The sequence below is a fragment of the Calypte anna genome, chromosome 17, assembly GCF_003957555.1.
Source record: "Calypte anna isolate BGI_N300 chromosome 17, bCalAnn1_v1.p, whole genome shotgun sequence".
Taxonomy (NCBI): domain Eukaryota; kingdom Metazoa; phylum Chordata; class Aves; order Apodiformes; family Trochilidae; genus Calypte; species Calypte anna.
In genome coordinates this window covers 9,223,219-9,246,219 of record NC_044262.1, presented here as the reverse complement: position 1 = coordinate 9,246,219, position 23,001 = coordinate 9,223,219, and the positions used below count along the sequence as shown (strand labels likewise).

General features: G+C 51.0%; 1 protein-coding gene across 2 annotated transcripts in view; it reads right to left on the bottom strand.

Moving 5' to 3' along the window:
- The window catches only part of RXRA (retinoid X receptor alpha), a 106,610-nt gene extending 90,317 nt beyond the window's left edge, over positions 1-16,293 (bottom strand). For both annotated transcript variants that reach the window (XM_030461511.1, XM_030461512.1), the window contains exon 1: positions 16,122-16,293. In XM_030461511.1, the coding sequence (XP_030317371.1) occupies positions 16,122-16,149 (28 nt within the window). In that variant the 5' untranslated portion in view covers positions 16,150-16,293. The remainder of the gene's footprint in view (positions 1-16,121) is intronic.
- Positions 16,294-23,001: the final 6,708 nt, after the last annotated feature.

Genomic DNA, 23,001 nt, shown 5'->3' with positions numbered 1-23,001 from the left:
TTCCTGTGCCACGCCTGGACACGGCATGACACAGTGACACTGGGTGACAGGGTGGAACCAGGAGAAGATGGCTGTGGAGGCAGCCAGACAGACCAGCTGCATGTCCTTCTACCCTCAGGAAAAAGCAGCCAGAGGTTGTGGTTGTCCTTTGGATACCCTCCCTGGGGACAAGGATGCCTCCTTGCTGCATCCCCCCTCTCTTTTCAGCCTTCTCCAGCCCCACAGCCAAGGGTAAAAGGAGAAGGAAAATCTTTGGGTGTCTCTTCCCCACTGGGTGCCAGCGTGGCTCTTCTGCAAAGACTGAGCAATGTAAGGATGGCAACAGAGCCAGCAGCATCTCCCAGCCCCACACTGCTGCCCACACCCTACATGGCAGCACAGCGCCCAGCCCCACAGGGACCCCCCAGGGCTGAGTCCCTGGAGCTCCCCCAATCCCAAATGCCCGGATCCCATGCAATGAAAATCACTTCTGCTCCTGCACAGAGGATCTGACCCTTTCTCTGCCCCTCTCAGTGCCAGGGAAGGATTTAGCTGGGCAGGAGCATTGGATCACAGCATCCACACCGGGATCCCCCCGGCCCCAGCAGGACAGGCAGCCCAGGGATGTTCTCCCTTTCTTCTCTGGGAGGATTAGACACACTCCTTTTCTCTCATTGCTTTTCAAAAGAAAGGCTTTTTATCACTGCTGATCCCTAGGGGAAATCTTTCACTCTCTCTTTCTCATGCTTTTACAGCTTGGACAGGGGCAAAGGAAGTTTCCCTTCATCTCAATCTCTCTGCTGATGGGCACAGAGCAGCTCCCCAGGTCCCTGCAGCATCCAAGCATCTCCCTGACACAGCCAGGGGGGTCCCCAGCACCTCTCAGTGCCACGGGCTCCATCACCAAAGCCCAGGCAGAACCCTGCCTTCAGCTCTTCCCAAAGCCAGGTCCCTGTTCTGAAACCCAGCTTGGAAAAATCCCTGGCAGAACAGAAGCAGCAAACCCAGCTCAAGTCAGCTACAGGTGCTTGGCCCTTGCCTACCTGCTCCCCATTCTCTGGAGGCTGAAATTAACATTTCCCAGTGTTTCTTAAACTGAATCTGTTTTCCCTTTTTCTTTTTTCTTTTCCTTTTTCTGGTTCCTTTCCTTTTCTTTTTTTTCTTTTTTTTTTTTTCTTTTTCCTTTTATGGTTCCTTTTCTTTTCTTTTTTCTTTTCCTTTTTCTGGTTCCTTTCCTTTTCCTTTTTCTTTTCCTTTTTCTTTTCTTTTTTCTGGTTCCTTTCCTTTTCCTTTTTCTGGTTCCTTTCCTTTTCCTTTTTTCTTCTGCTTTTTCTGCTTCCTTTCCTTTTCCTTTTTCTCGTTCCTTTCCTTTTCCTTTTTCCTTTACCTTTCCTTTTGGGCAAAGGTAAAGGAGCCAAAGAGAGGAAACCAAAGCTTGGAGCTGGCAAATCTTTAGACACACACACAGCTTTTTTAATGTCCCACTTGCCTGCAGAAAGCAAGGAACACCCCAAAGTGTGCATGGGACCATGGCACAACCACCTCTCCAGTGACACCAGGAAAGCCACTGAAATCCCTGAAGTGCTTTCAAAAGCTCTAAATACCCAAAAGTGAAATAACTTTTTTTTTTCACCCTCTGAACTCTGTTACCAAAACCAGGGCTGGGGTTTCTTGCAGCAGCAGCAGACTGGGTGGTTTTTGGTGTTCTTTTTTAATTGCCAACCATGCTGTAACATTTTCTCTTTATTTTTAGGCATCCCTGTAAAACTATAGAGGAAATCATCCAAAAGAAGTTTCTTCAAACAGCCTGTCAGTTTGAGGAAGTGAAATTAAACCAGAAAAAAAAAACAAAAAAAAAAAAAAAAAAAAAAAAAAAAAAAAAAAAAAAAAAAAAAAAAAAAAAAAAAAAAAAAAAAAAAAAAAAAAACAACCCAACAAAAAAAACCCCTGAATCCTAATAAATCACACATCCACACACACAAAATTGGAGAAATCTGGGCATGCCTCCAAAGCCAAGTAAACGGATGATAAACAAAACAAACCTAGCCCTGCCTGGTAATAAAAACTTCCACAGTGGGAATTTCTCACCCGGGAATCACTTCCACCAAGGACGCAGCCTCCAGGGACTGCCAGAGATGCCATCCCATGGCATGAATCCTGCCCTGCCCCTGCTTCCATGAATTTCTCTCTTCCAAAGCACTCCCTTGTCCCAGTCCCTGCTGCAGATGGATCCACGGCCCTGGGACACAGGGAATGCAGATGGTTGGTGTTGCTGGAGTCATGGGAAAGCCCAGCTCTTCCAGGCACTGCTTCAGCCCTGGGTTGGCAGCAGGGACCTGCTTGGGTCCTTCAGACCCACCCAGATTCACAGCTTGCAGGAAACAAACAAACAAAAAAATAAATCCACAAAACAAAAGCAAAGGGCAAGAGGAATAAGGATGAAGATGCTGGAATAAAAACCCCACCTCGGGGCAACAAGGTGCCTGAAGCAGGAGGCAAAGACATCCTATGGGCCAGCAAAAGAAAAAGGAGCAGACAATTCTCCTGAGAACCTCCAGATGCAGCATCCCATTGATATGGATGCTGCAGAGCCATGCCCACCCCCTCCCCACTTTCCATCTTTTCAAACCACCCAGCAGGAGGGAGAGCAAAGGGAGGAGGGCAGGGCCCCCAATGCGTCCCATGACCCTGCTGCAGCCCCTACATGCCCACAGCTGGGATTTGGGGGGTAGAGGGGGGTCTCAGCCCACATGGCACAGCTGGACCAGGAGCTGAGGGTCTGGCAATAAAGCCAGCAGAGAGGAGGACATGAGCAGTGATAACCCCAGCATGGTCCCCATCACCCCCCTGGCACGGCCACAGCTGAGCCCTCACCACAGGGCCCCTCTCCCTGATACTCTCTCTGCTTTCCAGTGGAGATGCCCACTAAAGAGTTAAAAGGTTTGTAAGCTGGGCTGAGGACTCCAGTTAAAAGTCCACTGGGCATTTTCCCATCGTGGACTTTAGCCCCTGTGATAAGGCAGGAGGAGGTGCCAGCTCTCCATGGGACCCGCCACCTCCTGCCCCACCACAGCAGGACAGGGTGGGCAGACCCTACAAAGCACCTGGGGCTTCACATGGGACAGAAAACTACAAAAACAGGTCCTGGAGCAGCATCTTGGTTTTCAGGAGTGTCAGGTTATATAAGGGATGTTTGGTGAGGAGCAGTGGTGAGCTCTGTGTCTCCATGTGGAAGCTGACCCACCTCTTGGGTGGATGAGGATTTGGCTGCCCCCAAGGAACTCATTTCATCCCTGCCCCAGGGATTTGGTGCAGGGGCAGACAGAGCCCAGAGATGTCTCTGCCTGTTGGTCCCATGGGAGATGCAGAGGCAGAATCTGCACTGCTCTGGCTGCTGAGAACAGGCACCCAGCTCTCCTCTCCAAGGTTGTCTGCAAATCCTCTTTCCCCAGGACTTCACATACCATTTTTTAAAAGCCGGGTGATGTAATCAACCCATATTTATAATGCTGAAAACATCCCAAAGCTCCATCTCCTCCAGCTCCCAAGCACACTGTGTACTCTTAATAAAATAATTGCAATGATGAATAGCTTCTTATAACATTCCACTTCTGCAGCTACCGACAGGGCCCAAGAGCTGGGATGGAAAGTCCTTCTCCTAAAGGTACATTCAGCATTTCACCTTTTTCCCAGCAAAAGACACACCAAGAATTTGGAAACAGTGTCAGCCCTGCCCCATCCCACCACACAAAGCAGCAGCTCCCTCTCCTCAGCCACATCAACATCTTAATAATGAAGTCAGCAAATCACTGAGGGTCAATCCCAGTCCTTAAGCTGATGTGATCTTGACCCCGTTGGATGAAATGAATGCTGAGCTGCTGATCCCACCCCAGCCCAACCACCCTGACAAAAGCTCCTCTGCTGAGGGGTCACCTGTGACCCCCACCCCAACACCGGCGTGGGGCTGGGCAGTGCTGGGAGGTTCATTTCCTGAGCTTTGGAAATCAGACTGGGGATTAAATCATTCCTTTGCAAGCCCTCATGTGCCCATGATTTCCACACTGCCAATTATAGGGACAGCCCAGTGCACTGGGGTTGGGTTGGTTCTTTTTTTGTAGGGTCACTTCTACCTTATTGCAAAAGTGCATTCAGGGAGCTCACTGCTTTTCCCTTCCCTTCCCATGCACAGCAAGCTTTTATTCCCATATGCCTCTCTGAGTCTCTGCTCCCAAAGCTTTGCCATCAAGCCACCAGGACCAGCCAAGGAACAGCATCACCCAGCTGGGAGCCAAGGGACATGGGGTGACATTCACAAGGACACCTGGGGAATGGGTAGCCTAGAGACCCAGGGTCAGCCCCACAAAGGCTGGGGGAGTCCCTGGCCCAGGGAGAAACTGGCAGGACTGGCTGCTCTCACCCCACAGGCCCCTTCCCTCCCACTCGTGGGCAGTGGGGACCCCAACCTGGACCTCTACCAGGTGCAGGCACTTTTCCATTCCAACATGCTGCTGTTACATCCATGACATGCTCTTTCCTCCCTCCAAAGGGTTGGTTTGGGGTGCCCTCATTTTGGGCAGGACTGGGAGCACCCCTCTGCTCTGGGGGATTAACCAGGATGAGTTTCATCCTCTACACCACAGCCATACCACCTGCTCCTGCATCCCCAAAAAACATCTTCTGGGGCTCCCTCAAGTCTGGCTGCCCCTCCCAGGGTGAGGCTGAGCTGCACCAGGCAGCCAGGACATTATGCAGGGGGGCAAATGCCACCAATCCAAGAAAGAGACCTGGAAGGATGCCTGGCTCAGCCCTGCATCCCCTGCTCTGGGTTTTGGGAAGGCACAGGGAGCAGTGCAGCTTCCTCCCCAGTTGTGTAGCTTTGGGGCTTTAGATGGGCACCCAGGGCTTGCTGCAAAAATCCCTGCCCTGCAACAGCTCCTGCACACACCTAGAGGCCCTGAAACCTTGCTGGAGAAGCCATATGTGGTTTTCCATGCCCTCCCAACCTTGGCTCCCGTGGCACAACACCCGTGGGGAGCGGTGCCCATCACCCCTCGGCAACGGAGAAGGAAAAACAAAGGGAGATGAGAAAACCCAGCACAGATCCAAACAAAGCCAGCAGTGACCCATGGCCTCTGATTTCCATAGCCTAAACCTGCCCCACAGGTGAGGCACGAAACTGCTTGGCTTTTTCACCCAGGAGGAGGAGGTGAAACCCCGAGGCAGAGCTGCAGGGAGCACCAAAGCCCTGGAGCTGCAGGGCACAGCAGCACTGCTACTAAAGTACAATTCCAAACCCAGGCAAAAAAAAAAACAAAAAACCTAAGAGCTAAATCTTTGTCTCTCAAGCTTGTAAGAAGACAAGAACCTGACTGGCAAGGTGTAATTCAAGGTGCTGCCTTGCTAAGGTATCAGGAGCAAGTTCCTGGGGAGCAGTAACCCCCACAGCAGAAACACCCCCCATCTCCTAGAGCATCTGGGATTCCTCCTCCAGCCCCAACCCTGAACCCCTGTTTGGATGAAGTCTCCCAACATTTGCAAACAATGGGTATTAGCTGGCTATCTGCAGCAGGGATCAAGGCTAAGCCTTCCTAAATGTTTCAGTGGGGGCCTGCAGGTGACAGTCCCAGGAGCCTTAACTCTTCCCAGAGCCACCTCCTGATGTCCCTGGTGCAGAGGGCAGGGTACACAGCACAGCTCCAAATACAGAAACCCAGCCCAGCAGAGGTGAGGATGGGGCTTTAGGGCAGCAGCCCAGCTCTCAGGTCACCACATCCCTCCTCCAACCCTGCTCCTGCTCCCTACCACAGGATCCAGCAGCTGAGGTGCCCCCCAGGTTTTTATAGGAGCTGCCCAGGCATCCTATAAATACCACAGGGAAGGCTTGGGGAGGGCAGACTGTAAAGCAGAAAGCATTAACACCGTGGCTGGCACAGCCTGCTCACAACGTGCCTATCCAGCAGCTCACGATTTGCTTAGGGGTGCGGAAAGTTTCAGCTTCAGCAGGTTTACCCTGACAGGAAGGGAGCCTGGGTGGCCCGTGGAGGTACAGGAAACCCCTTTCTATCACGCACATCACTACGCTTCCTCTGGATTTCTTTAACCTTTCTCTCTCAGCCTGATTTATGCCTTCACACTGATTTTTGCATGCGTGCAGTTCCCTGCTCTCCACTCCGGTGCTGTGGCTCCACACCAGCAACCAAATTGGCAGGGACCTCAGCATCCATCTGCCCAGAGCTGGAGCAATCCCTGTAGGGATTCTCTGCCCTTCTCTAGAGGAGCTGGGTTTTTTTGCAGCCAGTGAGGAAGGGAAGGTGCCCGTGTCCCGCTCTGCCTTGGGGCCTGGGCAGCCAACACACAGCTCCAAAGCACCCCTGGGACCCGTTCTGGTCTGCATGAGATGGGGAGGCAGCAGGGAAAGCACTGGAGCAGCAAATCTGGGAGCCCAGGGACACATCCCAGCAAAGGAAAAGCAGAGATTGAGGTTTTGCTGCAAAGGCACCACCAGGCAGCGAGCCCCAGGATCCAGCAGCACAAAGGGATGGACTTAAAATTTTTCCCTGCAGAGAGGAAAAGGATCCACATCCAGCTCAGTCTTGAGCTCTCCAGACAGGGGAGCAGCAGAAGAGGGGAGGCTGGAGGAGCCCAAATGCTGCCACCCACCCAAAGTGGCCCAGGCAGGATGCAGCAGGCAGCATCCCAAAGAGAAAGGGCATCCCCAGCTCCATGAGCACATGGACCAGTGCCCGGGGGATGCCATGGGGGGCAGTAGGGGATGAGGATGGCAGGGACACAGCCATAAGGTCACCTAAAAGGCCATTTGGGTGGGAAGATTAGCAGCTTGCTCCCAAGTTAGCAGGGATTCCAGCACAAGAGGAGCAAAACATTGGGAAATGCATCGGCTTCCCGGGAGCAGCTGGTGAGAATGTGCCTCTACCCAGGGCAGTGCTGGAGCAGGGAGAAGCCCTGGGGAACCACCAGTGAGGAACAGGTCCAGTTAAGTCCCCAAGCCCCCAGTTTGGGTCGTTTTTAACCTGTGCAGCCATAGATAGGAAGGAGGGAGCGGGTGGCCCTGGTGACACCAGCCATCCCCCCAGGGAGGTGGGATGCAGGGACACAGGCAGTGCACCCACCACCCTAAACCTCCACACAGTCCTGTCCTTACAGCCCCCACCATCCAGGGAGGAGAAAAATAAAATAAAATGGAATAGAAAACCTGAAAGCAAGCACGGGTCCAAAAAGTGTCACTTCATCCAACGTGCAGGAGGCATGGCAGGTCACCCCCGAGAGCCACCCGCTCACAGCCACCCCCCAGCCCAGCACAGCAGCTGCAGCCAGAGGGAAATGAAGTTGCAAAGGTTATCGTTTTGGTGTTTGACTGAGCATAAAAATCCTGCCTGGAAAAATAAAGAAAGGGGAAAAAAAAAAAAAAAAAAAAGGAGAGGGGGGAGAGTGGGAGGGGAGGCAAGGAGCAGAGGAGCAGCGAGGCACGACAGGACAGCCCCAAAAAGCCAGGAGAGGGGCTCCCAACCACACTAACACCCATCTCCATCTCAGAAGAGTTCCCTGAGCAAATAAATGCAAAGTCTGTTCTAAAAGTTTATCTGCCTGCACGAGAAGGAGCGAGCGTGCCTGGCGACGCTATGGAGACGTCATTATTTTCATGCATCTGCCTTACCCAATTTTATTTAGTTGCTTTCTGCACCATTTCATGCTCATTCTGCTGCTGAGCTAGACAATTGCTTTATAACTCTAGGGTGCAATTTCACTGTCTGTGAGCCACACGCACGCACGCGGGGTCTGTGCTGGGATGGAGCAGGGAGCTGCACCTCCCTCTCTCCCTCCCCAGCCCGACACGTGGGAGCTGGCACTGAAATGGGTTTATCGTAATAAAATAAGAAAAATAAAGGGAAAAAACAAAAAACAGAGAGAAAGAAAATTAAATTAAAATGCTAAGCCACCATCTCTAATGTAGAGTAATTCAAGGAGTGAATACAGGGGGTGGGGGGGGAGCAGACCCAGAAAGCAACGGCTTCCATATTAAGGGGGAGGAGGAGGAGGAGGAGGAACTGGAGGGCAATTTGCTCTCTCACGCTAAGAGAAAGTGGAGAGAGGGAGCCCGGCAGGCTGGAGGGCAGAAGCACTGTGAATCACACCAGATTTTTATGATCAATTGCAAGTCACACTTGAACAAGTGCAGGTCAAAAGGGAGGGCTGGCCATGCAGGTGCAGAGATCCAAGCCAGCCCTCTGCACCTTCCTAAAGCTGCCAGGTCCTTAGCAGAGTTTGGGTGGCCACATAGGAGCCCCCCTGGTCCCCCCACTGAGCCTCCCCCTCCAGCACCCCACAGCAGGTGTAAGGGTGTAAAGGTGTGGGGTGTAAGGGGGTGTCCAGGAGCACCCCCAGTGCTGATGCCAAGCAACCTGGGACTGTGCATCTCCCATGCCCCAGCACCAGTGAGCATCCCCAGCACAACCTGCTGCAGATAGGTCCTTATCTGCCACCACCAGGTTCTGCTGGAGGCCACAGCTCCTCCACATCAGGCAGAGCCCACAGCTTCCCAGCCCTGATAAAAATGCCTCCTCTTATAAAAAAAAAAGACAGAGAAAAGAGGTGCTGGGGGCAGCGAGAGGCAGGGGCACACACGATGCTTCAGCACAGTCAGGCAAGGATGGATGGGTGAGGAAAAGAGGTCTTTCTGCTTTCTTTTTTCTCCCTTTTTGCAAGAGCACCCATCCACCCATGGGTCTCTAGGGATGAGCTGCTGCTCCCCAGGGTGCAGGGCAGAGAAGCAGCAGCACTGGCACTGCTGTCACCCATCCCTTGGTGATGGCTGAACCCAGACAGCTCCTCCAGCTCCATGCCATGCCCCTGTCTCTGCTCCTGACCCAGCTCCTCTCTTCATGCCTCTGCCATTGCTCACTGTCTCACCAACCTCCTCCATCCCATCCCATCCCATCCCATCCCAAACCAACCCCATCTCCCCACTTCGTCACCTCCACAGCTCCCGGGCTTCTCCTTCCTCTCTTGCTTCACTCCTGACATTGCCACATTTCCACTCGGGAATGGGCACACAGGAGACATGCTGCCCACAAGAAAATTGTCTTGTGGCAGCCCACAGAGTTCACAGCAAAATAAATAAATAAGTAATTAGAAAGAAAGAAATAAAACCCCAAAAAAAACAAGCTCAAAGCAAACAAACAAACAAACATTTGAAAAAAAAAACAAAACAAAACAAAACAAAACCAAACTTCCCAGCACTTACTCCAGGGTCAAAAATGGAGAAACAATAATCAAATGTTTCTGCCTTTGCAGGCTCAGACAGCTGAAACCAAACTGAGCATCCCTCCCTCACCCACTCCTGGATCTGCTCCCTGGGATGAGGGGGCAGAAAACCTCGGGGGGCTCCACACCTGCCCTCAGCTCCCCCCTCCACTTAGTTTTGGTTTGGGTTTTTTTTTTTTAATCGCTTTTTATGTTTGTTTTTTTGTTTGTTTTGTGTTTTTTTTTTAAGTCTGCAAAAGCTGAAGAAGCCAAAACTCCACAAAAGAGAAGCCCATCAAAAGCACCAACCAGATGGGAATGCCATTACCATTTTATTGGTCACCAATACCAGTATTGCACCTTTTATCTCTTCTCTCTGCAGTGATCTCACATCCGACGCAACCCGGGGAAAGAATTACAGCTCAGCTCAAAACCCAAACCCAAACACACCACCAACCCCCAGCCAGGACCCACCGAAACCAAGAGCTTAACCTAAAAACAATCATTTCCCAGGCCTTGAAAGAAGGAGTGATGCCCCTGGCAAGAGGAACCACCAGAGAGGGGATGGGAAACAGATTTCTGATGCTTAATAAAACAAATATTTAGGGTGTTTCTTCCTTGCCCTCTGCTTTGGCAGCACCTGGCTTGCACACAAACCCCATCTGTGAGTTTTTCTTTGCTCCCAGGCCAAAAAAAAAAAAAAAAAAAAAAAAAGCTTGGAAGCTTTGGGATTGGGGTTTTTTTGTTTGGGTTTTTTTTGGCTACCAAGAGCAGGGACCCTCAGACTCCCCGGGGAGCTCAGATCCCAGACAGATCTGCTCGGCGGGGTTGGAAGCCACCGTCCCAGCTGAGGTTTCACCACCACCACCCCACACCCTTGCTCCAGGCCCTCTTCCCAGCTTTTCCGGGGCTCAGACACGCCGTGTGCCTCAGTTTCCCACCCTGCATCTGTCTCATGTCTCATCTGGGCAGACTGCTGAGTTTCCAAGGGAAGATCCATCCTCTCTCCATGTGCTGGCACAACCATCAGGATCACAGCCCCAAAGTGCAACCCTGAAACTTTTACTGGAGATCACAATAAAAGGAAGAAAAGAAGAAAGAAAGAAAGAAAGAAAAAAAAAAAGAAAAACCAAACAAAAAAACCACCCCCAAACCAACAACCATTTTATGCTTACAACGGTCTGTTTGAACAGGATTATTTTTTAACTCCATGTTAAACAAAATTTCAAAGGGGAAGACCTGCATTTGGGCTTAAATTGAACCTTTTCTTCCTTTTCTTGCAAAGGAATTGTTCCCTGTTTATCTCAGAAAACACCCTCCATTTTGAAATGCTCTGTCTTCTCTAAATAAAAACTCAGGTTGTTTCCCTGACTTTGCTTTGCTTTTTCTAAGCAAAATGTTGTCAGAAAAGGCAAGTTCTCACAGCCAGTTTCCATCTCAACAATAGAGCATTTTCCCAAGCTAAATTGCTTCTGTCTGAAAAATCTCTGAGCAGTTTGAGCTGGCTGGCATGTGTGGGGATCCTTCTGGAGGGTTTTTTTTTTTCCTGGGTTTTGGGTTTTTTGGTGGGTTTTTTTTTTTTTTTTTAATCCTTATTTGCAATATTATTTCGTCTGCTCTGAGCTGCCTTGATGTTGGAGCAGCCTTTGGAGAGACACAACCACTCCTCCCTCCTCCGCTGTCCTCCCTCCAGGCACACGCTTTCCCTTTGAGGAGGAGGAGGAGAGGGGAGAAAGAAAATAAAAAGACAAGCAAAGAGGAAAATGTCAGAAAGCTCCTTTTCTTGTGTGCGTGTCAAACGTTCAAAGTTATTTCAGAGTCTAGTCTTTAAATGTAATAAAATACAGCAACTCCTGACAAAATCAATTAAAATAAAACCACCCAGGCTGCCTCCCCTGGTGCTTTGGAGCCACGCTGACTTTGAGAGCCCACCTGGGCCTTTTAGGAAATGATTAGGGAAGTGTTGGGTTGGATCCTGCCCCAGGAGCAGGATCTGCTGAGCATCCCCTTCCACCACTGGCCAGAGGGAGGAGAGACCCAGATCCTTCACCCGCCACGGGAGGTGATGACGGGGAGATGTGCTGGGGATCAGAGCCAGAGAGCAGGATTAATTAGAGCCCAATTAGGTTACGGAGCTGCCTGCAACACCCAGCACTTTGCCAGCTTTTGGTGTCCCTGCCTTTGGTTACCACCAGCTCAGCAGAAAGGAGCCCACTGGGGGTCAGGGACCCCCTCGGCATCCCCGCTCCATCCCTGCCACCCTTGGTTAAACTCCTCCTCAAGAGCCACCACATCTCACCCCCTCCCACAGCAGGGTCATGGGATATTTACAGCAAGAATGATTTGGGGATTCCAGGCTGCTGGGAGCCTGGGGGGAACACCCTGGTCACACACAGACACCCACACACACACACACACTCCATCCCCAAAATGCATCATAGGGGATGCTCAGAGGAAGGAGCAGCCTGTGGGAGAGAGGACCCAAAGCACATTCCAAGCCACTGCCCCACAGCACCCTCAGCTCTGCTGTTTGTTTGTGTTCTTAACCACTCTGAAAAAAAAAAAAAAATTAAAAAAAAATTTTAAAAACCCTACAAAATAAAAAATCCAGAGGGTGGCAGGGCACTGCCATATGGGAATCCACCCCTGCTCCCAGCAAACAATACTCCAACAAAAAGGTTTTTAACCCGTTTCTTAATAAATATTTATTTTCTCCTTCAAGATGTGGGTGGGACGAAGCCAGGGTGTATTTTCCAGTGAAATGTTTTGATTCCCCCTCTTGACTATTTTTTTTTTCAACGGGAGCAAAATGCCAATAATAATATTTGCAATGAATAACTAAAATTCTGTGGCTTTCTCCCCCGCTCTCTTTTAAATAAATAAAATGCCCTAAGTACAAGAAACACAAACGCTCCCTCCAACCCAGCAGGACAATGTGGAGTAAATTCAAGGGCCCACAGAGGATTTATTTAACTGTCACACTCCAGATCCTGGAAAAGGCAAAAATTCCTTCCCAGCTTGTTTTGCATATGTCAACTGGGAGAGGTCGAGCCCTACACCAGGGCTTCAGCTCAGCAGACCAGGACAGGGCTGGAGTTTCTCTCCTGCTCCTCCGAGGCCCCTCTCTGGTGCAGAGCCCACCAGCAGCTTCCAGATGCCAGGCAGAAGATTCCTCCTCCTTTGCAGGGATGCTCCAAAAATACCCTGACACTTTCCTTGCATCTTTCAAAATCTTTCCTCCCTCTGCGTCTCCCAACCAGCTGTAAATTTCTGCAACTAAAAGCAGAAAAAGGGCTTTTGCACTGCACCCTGGCTCATCCCTACAGCCAGGCCAGGGGGGAGAGGGATGAAGATGTCCCACGGATGCTCACCCTCCCAGCCAGGGCAGTCAGGAGGCTCCAGGTTGCTCCCCCCCAGCTGGCCATGGGGGTTGTTTTGCTGTTTTCCTCGGAAGTGTTCCCATCCCAGCCAGGCTCTGCACGGACAGTTCTCACCCCACATCCTGAGCAGCTGCAGCTGCCCCTGGCACGGCCACAGGGGTGGGAAGAGGGAAACACAAAGGTTGCAACCCAGGGATCTGAGTTCCAGGAGGGAAGCACCAGCCTCAGACACCCAGCAACTGTTTGCTCCCTGTCTGAAGCTGAGCCCCCAGGGAGGGATCCCCAAGCTCACCACCCCACTTCTGCTCCCCAGGACCTTCTTAAGGGAACAGGCATCAAAGAAAATGAAGCAATAAAAGGATTGTGATGGTCAGAGCCTCGTGAATAAGCAGCTACCTGAAGAACCAAGTTCCCTAGTTTGCACATCAGACCCCGAGCAAAGCTTGACCTCTCAGCACGTGGATCTCTCCAGCCTCACAAGCACTTGCACGACAGCTTTTTCTTGATTTTCCTCCTCATGGAGATTCAGCCCAGCCCCCCCCAACCCCTCCCCAGAGGAACAAAAGCAAGATATCCCCCATCATTCAAAACCCAACGAGGGAGAATCTGCAGCCCCTGCCTGACAGCTTCTAAGGCATCATCTGCTGGACCCCAAGGTGTTTCTGAGTCTCCCCCAGGGCTGTGATGATACCTGCACCTACAGCCCCTGCCAGCAGGCTGCAGGTGGTCCTGGGAGCAGGACAGAGACAGCATCCAGCCCAGGAATGTGCTGTCCTCATGGGGAGCCTCTGCCTCCCATCTGCCAGCAGCTCCCCAGAGGAGCAGGTAAAGGAGATACTACTATTAAAAGTGCCCAGCGCTGGCCAAGCTTCCACCCATGACATCAGTCGGGTTATCTGAGTCTAACCACGGGCAGGACTTGGCCAGGAACCTCCACTGGGTTATCCTCTCACAGCCAAACTCAGCTGAGATTTGGATGGGACCACACAGTAACGGCGCCTGGGTTTGGCACCCAGTTGCTCCTGTTCTCCAGCTCAGGCCTGTACTGGTGTGCAGGGAAACAAACTCCACAAGCTTGGCCATTTTTTTCCCCTCTGGCAGCTTGCAAATGCCAACTCTCCACCATGACAGGGGGCAGGGTTAGTGAGACACCCTGGCATCTGCAAAGTTGGGACCTGGCAGTTTTTGGACCATCCCACCTCTGCAAAGCACCAAGGTCCCACCACGCTCCAATCTTCCCTGGGAAATCCTCTCCCTGTGTTCCTCAAGGCTCCCCTCACTCTCACAAACTGTTCACACTTTCAGGCTCAACACACCCTCCTGTCCTCAGATCTCCCCCCTCCCAAACCTGCAGAACCCACCACCCTTGCAACCCAAGCTGATTATTCCAGGAATGGATGATCAAAGCCCAGCGGATGAAGTTTAAGAGTGGCTTCCCTAGCAGCAGGACACGGAGCAGACACAAACCCAGACCATTCACCCTCCACAGCTCCTGCAGGCACTGGAAATTTTCTCCTAAACCAGAGATGCAAAGTTACAGCCTCCCCCCCCCCCAGCATCCCCATCCTGGGCTGGCTGCCTTGTTTTTCCTCTGGATGTTGCCGGTGTGCTGCAGAGCGTGTTGCTAAGACCCACCCTCTCCCGCCACAGAAACCAGCAGATAAATCAGTTGTTTTTCATTTGCACAAGTGTGAAAACCCATCCCCGAGCCAGCAGCAAGGTGACACACACACTCCCCCTCTCTCCTCCCCCGTCCAAGTCAACATGACTAATAACACAAGGTATTATTTAGCATCTACAGCCTGACAGGAGAGCTGAGGGCTGAAAGAAAACACGAGTCCATAGGTAGGGGCCTGATCCTGCCCGTTCCAACAGAGCTTGGGACTCTCTTCCACCAGAGCATCAAAGCAAATGGAAACCTCACAGCAGCCATCCCAAAGATTAAAAAAAAAAACAAACCAACACTTTTGTGTGGCCCCTTCTGCTAGGGTGGGGGTGTTTGCCATGATCCCCAGCACCCAAAAGGAGCAGGCTGGACTTTGGAAGCAAGACCCCTTCCTGAGGGGCACAGCAGGTGAGATGCTTTAAGCCCAAGCACCAACTCCAGGAAAATCAACCCACACCACGCCCTGGTTTGGAGGGACAGGACCTGCCAGGGTCTCCCTGCCCCAGCTCCCCTGGAAACCTTCTTATGGAGCCCGGCTAGCTGAGGACCTTCTGCTGGTCCTTATTTATCCTGCTCTTAGGAAGGAACAACTAAAACTGCAATTCTTACAAACAAACAAAAGAAAAACCAAGACACACAACACAGCAGCACAGGGAGAGCAGAGATTTAAATCCCAGGGAAGGAAGCCACAGGGGATTTTCTCCCTGGCCCCTGGGTTTGTTCGGCTGGGAAGCCCCCAGGCCACGGTGCTGAGCAGTGACAGAGGGGGCAGGATTTGTCCCTCTCTTCCCCCTGGACCGGACTCGGAGCCGGGCTACTTCACTAAAACTTTTCTTCCCCCTCCACCCTGAACACTGAGCTCTGCAATATCACTTCTCCCGAAACCCAGACGCGAGGAGGCATTTTCCCATACAAGCCAGGACTTGACTCAGTCACCGACCCGATGGCAAACTCCAGATGGAAATAAGGTTTTAAAAATGTAACTAAAACGAACAGGAGGGAAAATTAAATTTTTTTAAAAATTAAAAGAATTTTTAAAACCCCAAAAATAAAATTAAAAAAAAAAAAAAAAGGGCAAGAGGGTCCCAAGCGTGCCGGCTGATAAGAGCTGGGAGCCAGGGACGATACGGGCAGAACCCGGGGGTCCCTGCCGGAGCTCCCGGGGGAGAGGCGGGGAGAGAGAGAAGGGAGTTAAAACAAAATAATAAAAAAAACATGAATTTAAATAAACCGAGAGAGAAAAGCAAGAAGGGGGAGCTGCCAAACCTTCCTGCAGAACTAGCCCCGAGCGGGGAGGGGGCTCTCCCGGCCGAGCTCCGCTGCCCCGTTTGAAAACACCGCTTGTCCCGCTGCCCCCCCCGGCCCGGCCAGGCCGAGCTCTCCACCGCCCCCCGCAAAAAAATTTAAAAAAAAAAAGGAAAAAAAGACAAAACAAAACCAAAAAACAACAAAACAACCCCTAAACCAACCGATAAATACACCCACCCCCCCCGCAAAAAAAAAAAAAAAAAATCAAAACACACACACACATATAAAAAGAACCAAAACAACCTAAAAATAATAAGTGCAGCCCGGCTGGCGGAGCGGGGGCCGGGGCCAGGCCCTCCCCGGCGCTGACACCAACTCTCCCCGCCGAACCTCCCGGGGGACGGGGAGCTGCGCATCCCCCCTCCCCCCGGTGCAGGGAGAGGCGGCGGAGGGGGCAGCTGAAGCGCTGATTTATTTTTTTTTTTAATTTTTATTTAACACCCCCCCCCTTCCCCTCTCTCTTTCTCTCTCTCCCTCCCTCCGCCCCGCCGTAGGAACGCCGAATCTTTTTTCGGAACAAAACTCACCCAGTGGCAGGAAGTGTTTGGTGTCCATGGCTGGTGCTTAACTCATGCCAAGGGGCTTGGTGAAGATCGGCGGCGAAAAAAACACACACGCAGGGCGCGCAGAGGGGAGGAGAGAGAAATCAAAGCGAAAGGGGGGGGGGGGAGAGGGAGGGGGGAGGGAAAAAAAAAAAAAAAAAAAAAAAAAAAACGGGAAAAGGAAGAAAAAAAAAAAAAAAAGACCAAGGGGCGGAGGAGGAGGAGGAGGAGGCGGGGAGGCTGCAGCCCCGCACCGGCGGCCCCGCGCAGCGCCGGGCGCGCAGACGAGGCCGCGGAGTTGTTGCAAACTCCCAACAATGTAACTCGGCCGCGGGGCTCCGCTGGGCGCGATCGGCTCCGCGCCGGGGCCCGCGCAGGGGGGAGCGAGCGCCGCGACCGCCCCGCAGCGACCGCCCGCCCCGCGCAGCGCCGCCCCGCGCCCGCCCCGCAGCCCCGGAGAGCTGGGCTGGGAGGGGGGGGGGGGGTGGAGGAGGGAGAGGGTGTGGGGAAAGGAAGGGGGGGAAATCAGAGAGAAGGGGGAAAAAGGGGAAAAAAAAGGGGGAAAGAGGGGGAAAAAAGAGAGGAAAAAAAGGAAAGAAAAAAAGGAAAGAGAAAAAAAAGGAAAAAAAAAAAAGGAAAAAAGGGAAAGGGGAAAAAAAGAGAGGAAGAAAAGGCAAGAGGAAAAAAAAGAAAGAGAAAGAAAGGGGAAAAATAAAGGAAAGAGGGAAAAAAGAGGAAAAAAGGGGGAAAAAGAAATAAGGAAAAAAGGAAGAAGGAAAGAGGGGGAAAAGAGGAAGAAAAGGAAAGAGGAAAAAAAAGGAAAGAGAAAAAGGGGAAAAAGGGAAAGAGGGGAAAAGAGGAAAGAAAGGAAAGAAAAAGAAAGGAGAAAAAGAAAAAAGGAAAAAGGGAAAGGGGGAAAAAAGAGAGGAAAAAAGGAAAGAAAGAAAGGGGGGAAAAAGAAAAAAGAAAATAAAAAAGAGAAGGAAAATTGAAAAAGGGGGGAAAAAGAAAAACAAGAAGGAAAAAAAGAAAAGAAATGAGAAGGAAAAAACAGAAAGCACAGGAGAAGAAGAAATGAGAAGCTAAAAATTAACAAAAAAAATACTAAAAAGGAAAAGAAGACCAAAAAAAATTAAAAAAGGAAAAAAATTAAAAGAAAATGGAAAAAAGAAGGGGGAGAGGCTGTGGAACACTGCTTTGGCAGCCTTGGGAGTGGGAGAGGGACTCTGTAAGTGATGCTGAGCAATCTTATAGAACTGGTTTGGGTTGGAAGGGACATTAAGGGCCACCCAATCCCACCCCCCTGCCATGGGCAGGGACCCCTCCCACAGCCCAGGGTGCTCCAAGCCCCATCCAACCTTGGACCCTGCCAGGGATGGGGCAGCCACAGCTCCTCTGGGAAACCTGAGCCAGGGGCTCAGCACCCTCACACCAAAGGATTCTTGTCTGGCATCTCATCTCAAGCTCCCCTCTTTCAGCTTAAAACTGTTCCCCCTCACCCCATCCCTCCAGGCCCTTCTCTGAATTCCCTCCCCAGCTTTCCTGAAGCCCCTCTGGATAATGGAAGGTGCTCTAAGGGAGGGGGGGGGGCGTTACAGAGTAAAGGGACAGCAACTCCCCTGCCCCCAGCCAGCAAGACCCTCAGCCCTGTCCCCAGGTTGTGTCCCAGGGTTCTGTGTTCAGGACAGGATTTCTTTTATTTCTCATCAACCAGGCCCAACAAATCACTCCCTGTGGGGGTGTTCACCTGCAAACCCCCCCAACCTCCCTCAGTACAGGGGGTCCCAGCCCACTCAGAGCAGCTGGGATCCTGGTGCCCCCCCCCCTTCAAGGTTTAATAAATGATGCTCAGCCTGGTAAGAATGTGTATTAGCAACTTGATGGACCAAAGCCACTCTGCTATGCATGAAGCATATTAAACACCAGATCCACCCTCACTCCTCCTGGCCCCAACACCCAGAGCAAACAGGCAGAGCCCCCAGCTCCAGCTGCTCCCAGGGGGTCACCCAGAGAGCCTGAAGTGACACCCAGGGACAGTGCTGGGGGGGTTCTGCTGGCATGGCCCAGCTGTCCTGCAGCAAAAGGGTAGCTGGAGATGGGTACCCACCAGCACCCTGGTTTAGAGCAGGCACAGCAGGGAGAAGCTGCCAGGAGACACGGGTGCACTGCTGCTGGGTGTCAGGTCCAGCCATGGAGAGCTTCTGAGCTTCTTATCTGCCATGATTTATTCTCTCGTTGGCAAAGCATCTGATGTCATGGGTATGCAGCACCTCCTCCTCTAAAAACAAAGCCTCTTATCTCCCTGTCATTGTCACATCCCTGCCCATCACCTGTGTGCCTTTACCCACCTCATACCTGTCACTCTTGTATCCAAAGGCCCTGGAAAGGCCCCTAATACCTGATTTTTCCTACAGCTCTTCTGGGCAGACCCACGGGTGGGCTGTTAGGTGGGGAATACGCAGCTGAGCATCCCATAGGATCCCAGTGAGGATCAACTTGAGACCCCTTGCCCGGCCCAGCCAGGGGTGCATCACAACTTGAATTATAGAAAGAAGAAAACCACCAAGGGGACCCAGCCTGCAAGTTGACACCCAGGCAGAGCTGCAGAAGTTAAAACAAAATAAAACATCTTGGATCCTTTTTATCCTCTGCTCCTGTAATTTCAGCATGTCCAAACAGATTTTGGTGTGTGTTTATAACTGGTAACTTCATTTGCTCCCGGGCTGGGACCTTAAATGCCAAGTTTCATCTCCAAGTCAGTTTTTATGGCTGAGTTACATTAACTCCTGGGAGAAAAGGGGGAAAAGGAAATCTATAAGGGTATAAAAAGAAAGTTGGGGGGGTTGTTGGAAAAAGCAGGTCCAAAGCTTCTAAGAGGAGGTTGGCAGGGCAAAGATTGTAGATCTTCCACCTGTGTACAAATTCCTTTAGCAAAAAAGGTAGAAATCAGTTTCCTGATACACAAATAAAGCTCAGCACTGTGTCTAAGAAGGGAAAACTCATCTGGGGGCAATGCTGTGCCTCCCCAGGGAAAACTCATCTGGGGGCAATGCTGTGCCTCTCCAGGCAGACCCTGCTGCTGGACACAGATGCTGTTGGAATCAGCAGTGTCCTGACAGCCCAGGATGAGTTCAGGACCTCCCTGGCTTTGAGCAGGTAACCTGCCAGCTCCAGGTTACCCCTCCACCCAGCACAGGGGGGGATCTGCCCCCAAACCTCAGGATCCCAAAGCACACCCTTAGCTCAATGGCTGCAGCAGGGTTATTAGACCCATGGCTGAAAAATCCACCTTTGTAGAGCCTTAACACATGAAATTACCATAACTAGGACATTTCACGCTCCTCTCCCGTCAAGCTGTTTAGAGCAAATTAAATTTCTCCCTAACCAGCCTGTAACAGTTCGTGTTAGATGTGGATCTAAATGTTAATTGCAGTGACAATAACAGGTCTGATCCTGCAGTCCTTATTTGGGTAAAACCTCCCACAGAAGCCAAAGGAATTTTGCCCCAGAGAAGACAGCTGGATGCAGTCCCACATTTCCAGTCTCTTGAAGATGCCAGAAGGTAGCAGGGATATTTCTGTGATGTTACAAACCTTCTCTTTTCCTTCTCACACCCCACCCCACCCCCCCTCAATTCCTTAATGCACTATTAATTCAATCAGCTCTACCACTCTGCTCAACTTCAGCTTTGCACTTCCCAGCTAAGGATTTAATTCATCCTGGGGAGCACTGGGGGGGACACATCATTTTTGCAGGTCATTGGCTTGTGTATCTAGCTGCTTGATGCAGGGATGCTTGAAGGTTCTGCACTGCCTGGGAGAGCTGTTTGGGGAAATCCTTCAGTGGTTCTTGTTCTCTCTGCCCTTGGGTAATGTGAATTCCCTTTAGCTTGGGATCCTGAGGAAGGCTTAAGTGACATCCTGATTTAGAGGGGATCTGCTTGGCCTCCTCTGATCAGCTTTCAGTTCTGGTGCCAAATTCGTTGCCAATTTTGGCCAAATTTGACAGAGAAACACTGTGTTCACTCCTGGATCAGGAGCAGGGAGGCAACAGCTTCTCCCTCCATCCCCACATCCCCCTCTGTTGTCTCCACCTCTGCTCAAGATGTTTTGGGCCAAAGGGATGCAGGTGTGTGTGAGCATCAGCAGGAGGGATGCACCCAGGTGCTTTCAGGGGGGAGCTGAGACCCAAGACTTTGTTCAGCACGGGGCACCTGGGCCCAGAAAGGCAATTTGGAAATAACAGCTTTAATTTGGAAATAACAGCTTGCTTTTTTTTTTTTTTTTTCCCTAAGTGATGCCTGCTTATCTTGTCCATAACTCAAAATTATCTGATGGGACAAAAGCAAAACCTGCTGGGCTTCCCCTACTGCTTCATGCCCTCCTGCACAGTTAGAAAAAAAAAAAAATCTATTTCCCTCCCTGGCTGCATTTTATTGCAGATTAAAGAAAGAATAAATACAAAGTAGGGCTGAGTGAGAAAGAACAGGAGGAGTTCACAGGCTGTTTCTGGGCTCTTTCTCCCACAATCCAGGGAAGGGGAAGGATGCAATGGGTGGCCAGGGCTACCATGAGATAGGGACAAGGGTGGTTGTGGCCACCTGCCAGGGGCTCATGGCCACAGAGACCCCCCCTGAGAAGGTGCTGTGTGACTGTGTGTGACACAGGAGCTGAAAAACAGATGCAGCTGGAGAAGGACACCTTACACCCCCTGACACACACTTTGTGAGACTTTTCCTGGCTTGTCCTCAACTCCAGCAACTTTCTCCCCCTCCCAAAGTCACTGCAGGCTCCAGGACCCTTTGGGTGCCATAAGACCAGGAGGCTGCTGGAATATCCCCACTGCCTGGGCTATCTGGACTGCAGGGCTGGGAGCCAGGACCCACCTGGGTTCTTAGAGGGTTCCCACGTTGCTTGGCTTCTCTGTCAGCCCAGGGACACAGCAGGACCTGGGGGGACATGCCAGAGGCCATGGTGGCACACAGGGACCTTGGAGGCTGAAAGTGGAGGCAGTCCCCAAGCACATGCCCTGGCTGCAAGGCTCCTGCTGGGACCTCTCAGCATCTCTCACACACACACACACAAAACCAGCTTTGCAAACCCAAACCACTGCAGAGGGTGACTCCCCACTCCTCAGGGACTCTTTTGACACAAACCAGCAACAACTCCAAAGGACAAGACATTTTTTTGAAGTGTTGGAGATTTAAACTGCTTTGTGACTTTTTTTTTTTTTTTTTTTGCCTTTTTTTCCCCAGCAGCACTTAACAAGCTGCTGATGTTTGTTTATGAAGTGAAATGCACATGATTTATTTGATCTGCTGGAGCTGGAGAGCCACATTCCCACGCCAAGGATAGGCAGAGCCATTGCATCCTCCCCTCTTTTGGAGGCTGCTCGGATAAAATAATGCATTGCAGCACCACAAGTCTTGTGCTGTACTTTCAGAACAGGGCATTAAATGCTCATTAGAGACCTCCTGACTTCCAAGCTGTAAAGTTCCATTTGTTCTGGCTCTGCATATGGAGCAAGTCTTAATAAATGAAGTGCTCAAGCAGTTACAACAGGTTTGGGGAGGAGGTCTCAGGGCACCTGGGCTCTTGTCTGACTCGAGTTTGAATAGTCCCAGGGGAAGTCTCCTCCTCTCTGGTGCTTTGCTGGTGGATTGGGTCTCACCAGGTTTGCAGGGACAGTGCTTTAATTAACTCCTTTTGTAAAAAAAAAAAAAAGGCTTTGTAAAAGGTAGAACTTGACTTGCCATTTATAACACCTGGAGATCTCTTTATTTCAACTCATCACCCAGGCCAGGGCTTGACTGCCAAAGGAGCCAGCACAGCAAGCATTAAGGGCTGGAAGATGAAATGCAGCCCATGAACTACAAGATTTACAGCTCTGTGGGGAAAGCACGTGGAACATCACCCATCCAGCAGGTGGGAAAGCAGCCAAATCCTCACCTGATGTGAACCAGCAGCTTGGTGACCAGGTCCAGGTCTGGGCAGCAGCTGAAGCTCATCTTACTCTGCTGGGAGGGAGGGGGCTGTGCCACCTGGGTTACACCAGAACCTGAGGATGTGACCCAATCAGTTCAGGGAATCTTCCTCTGCTCGCCTTCCCCTCGTCCCTGCATACAAAACACTTTGCAAATGAAGTGTGAAGATAATATGCTTTATCATAGGCATTTATTACTGCTGATTGTTGTATAAATCTCCCTCCATTCACATACATATACATAAGGTGGACATAAATATGCAGGGCCCGGCAGTACCCAGAGCCTTTTTGATGATGTCAATGTAGCCCCCATAAAGATAGTGGGAAATGATTCATAATATTTATATGACAGACACGATATGAACTGTAATAGCCTGTTGGGATCAAGAATATCCATAGGTCTCTGTCAGCCACAAATGTGATTTAAATATTATATATGTGGCAACTGTAGCATTAGTAATATGATAGCTGTTATTGATGGTGGTCATAAAATGCAGTAGTTTTGCACTGAAGAATGTGAAAAATAATCCAGTGGTTTCCCTAATGGTCTTCCCAGCAACACACCAAAAGGAAGTGTACTTTCCATGCCTCCTTTTTTTCAGTGCCTCCTCCTCCTCTCCTCCCCCACCCCAAATTGCCATCGACTTCTATCGGGTTACTGCCAGGACCATATTTTATTCTGCTGATGTCAGGTTGGGGTATTTCATCTCCCTTGGGTCTGTCTGGGAGGCTGAGGGGTCCCTGCAGCCCCCAGGGCTGCTCAGAGGTTTCATGGGCCAGGAGGGGCTCTTGCTTTGACTGCACAGCTCCAGGAGGAAGAGGAGAGGGGCTCAGAGGAGAAGCTGGTGCCATGCTGGGAGTGAAGGGGAGATGTTCACCCAGC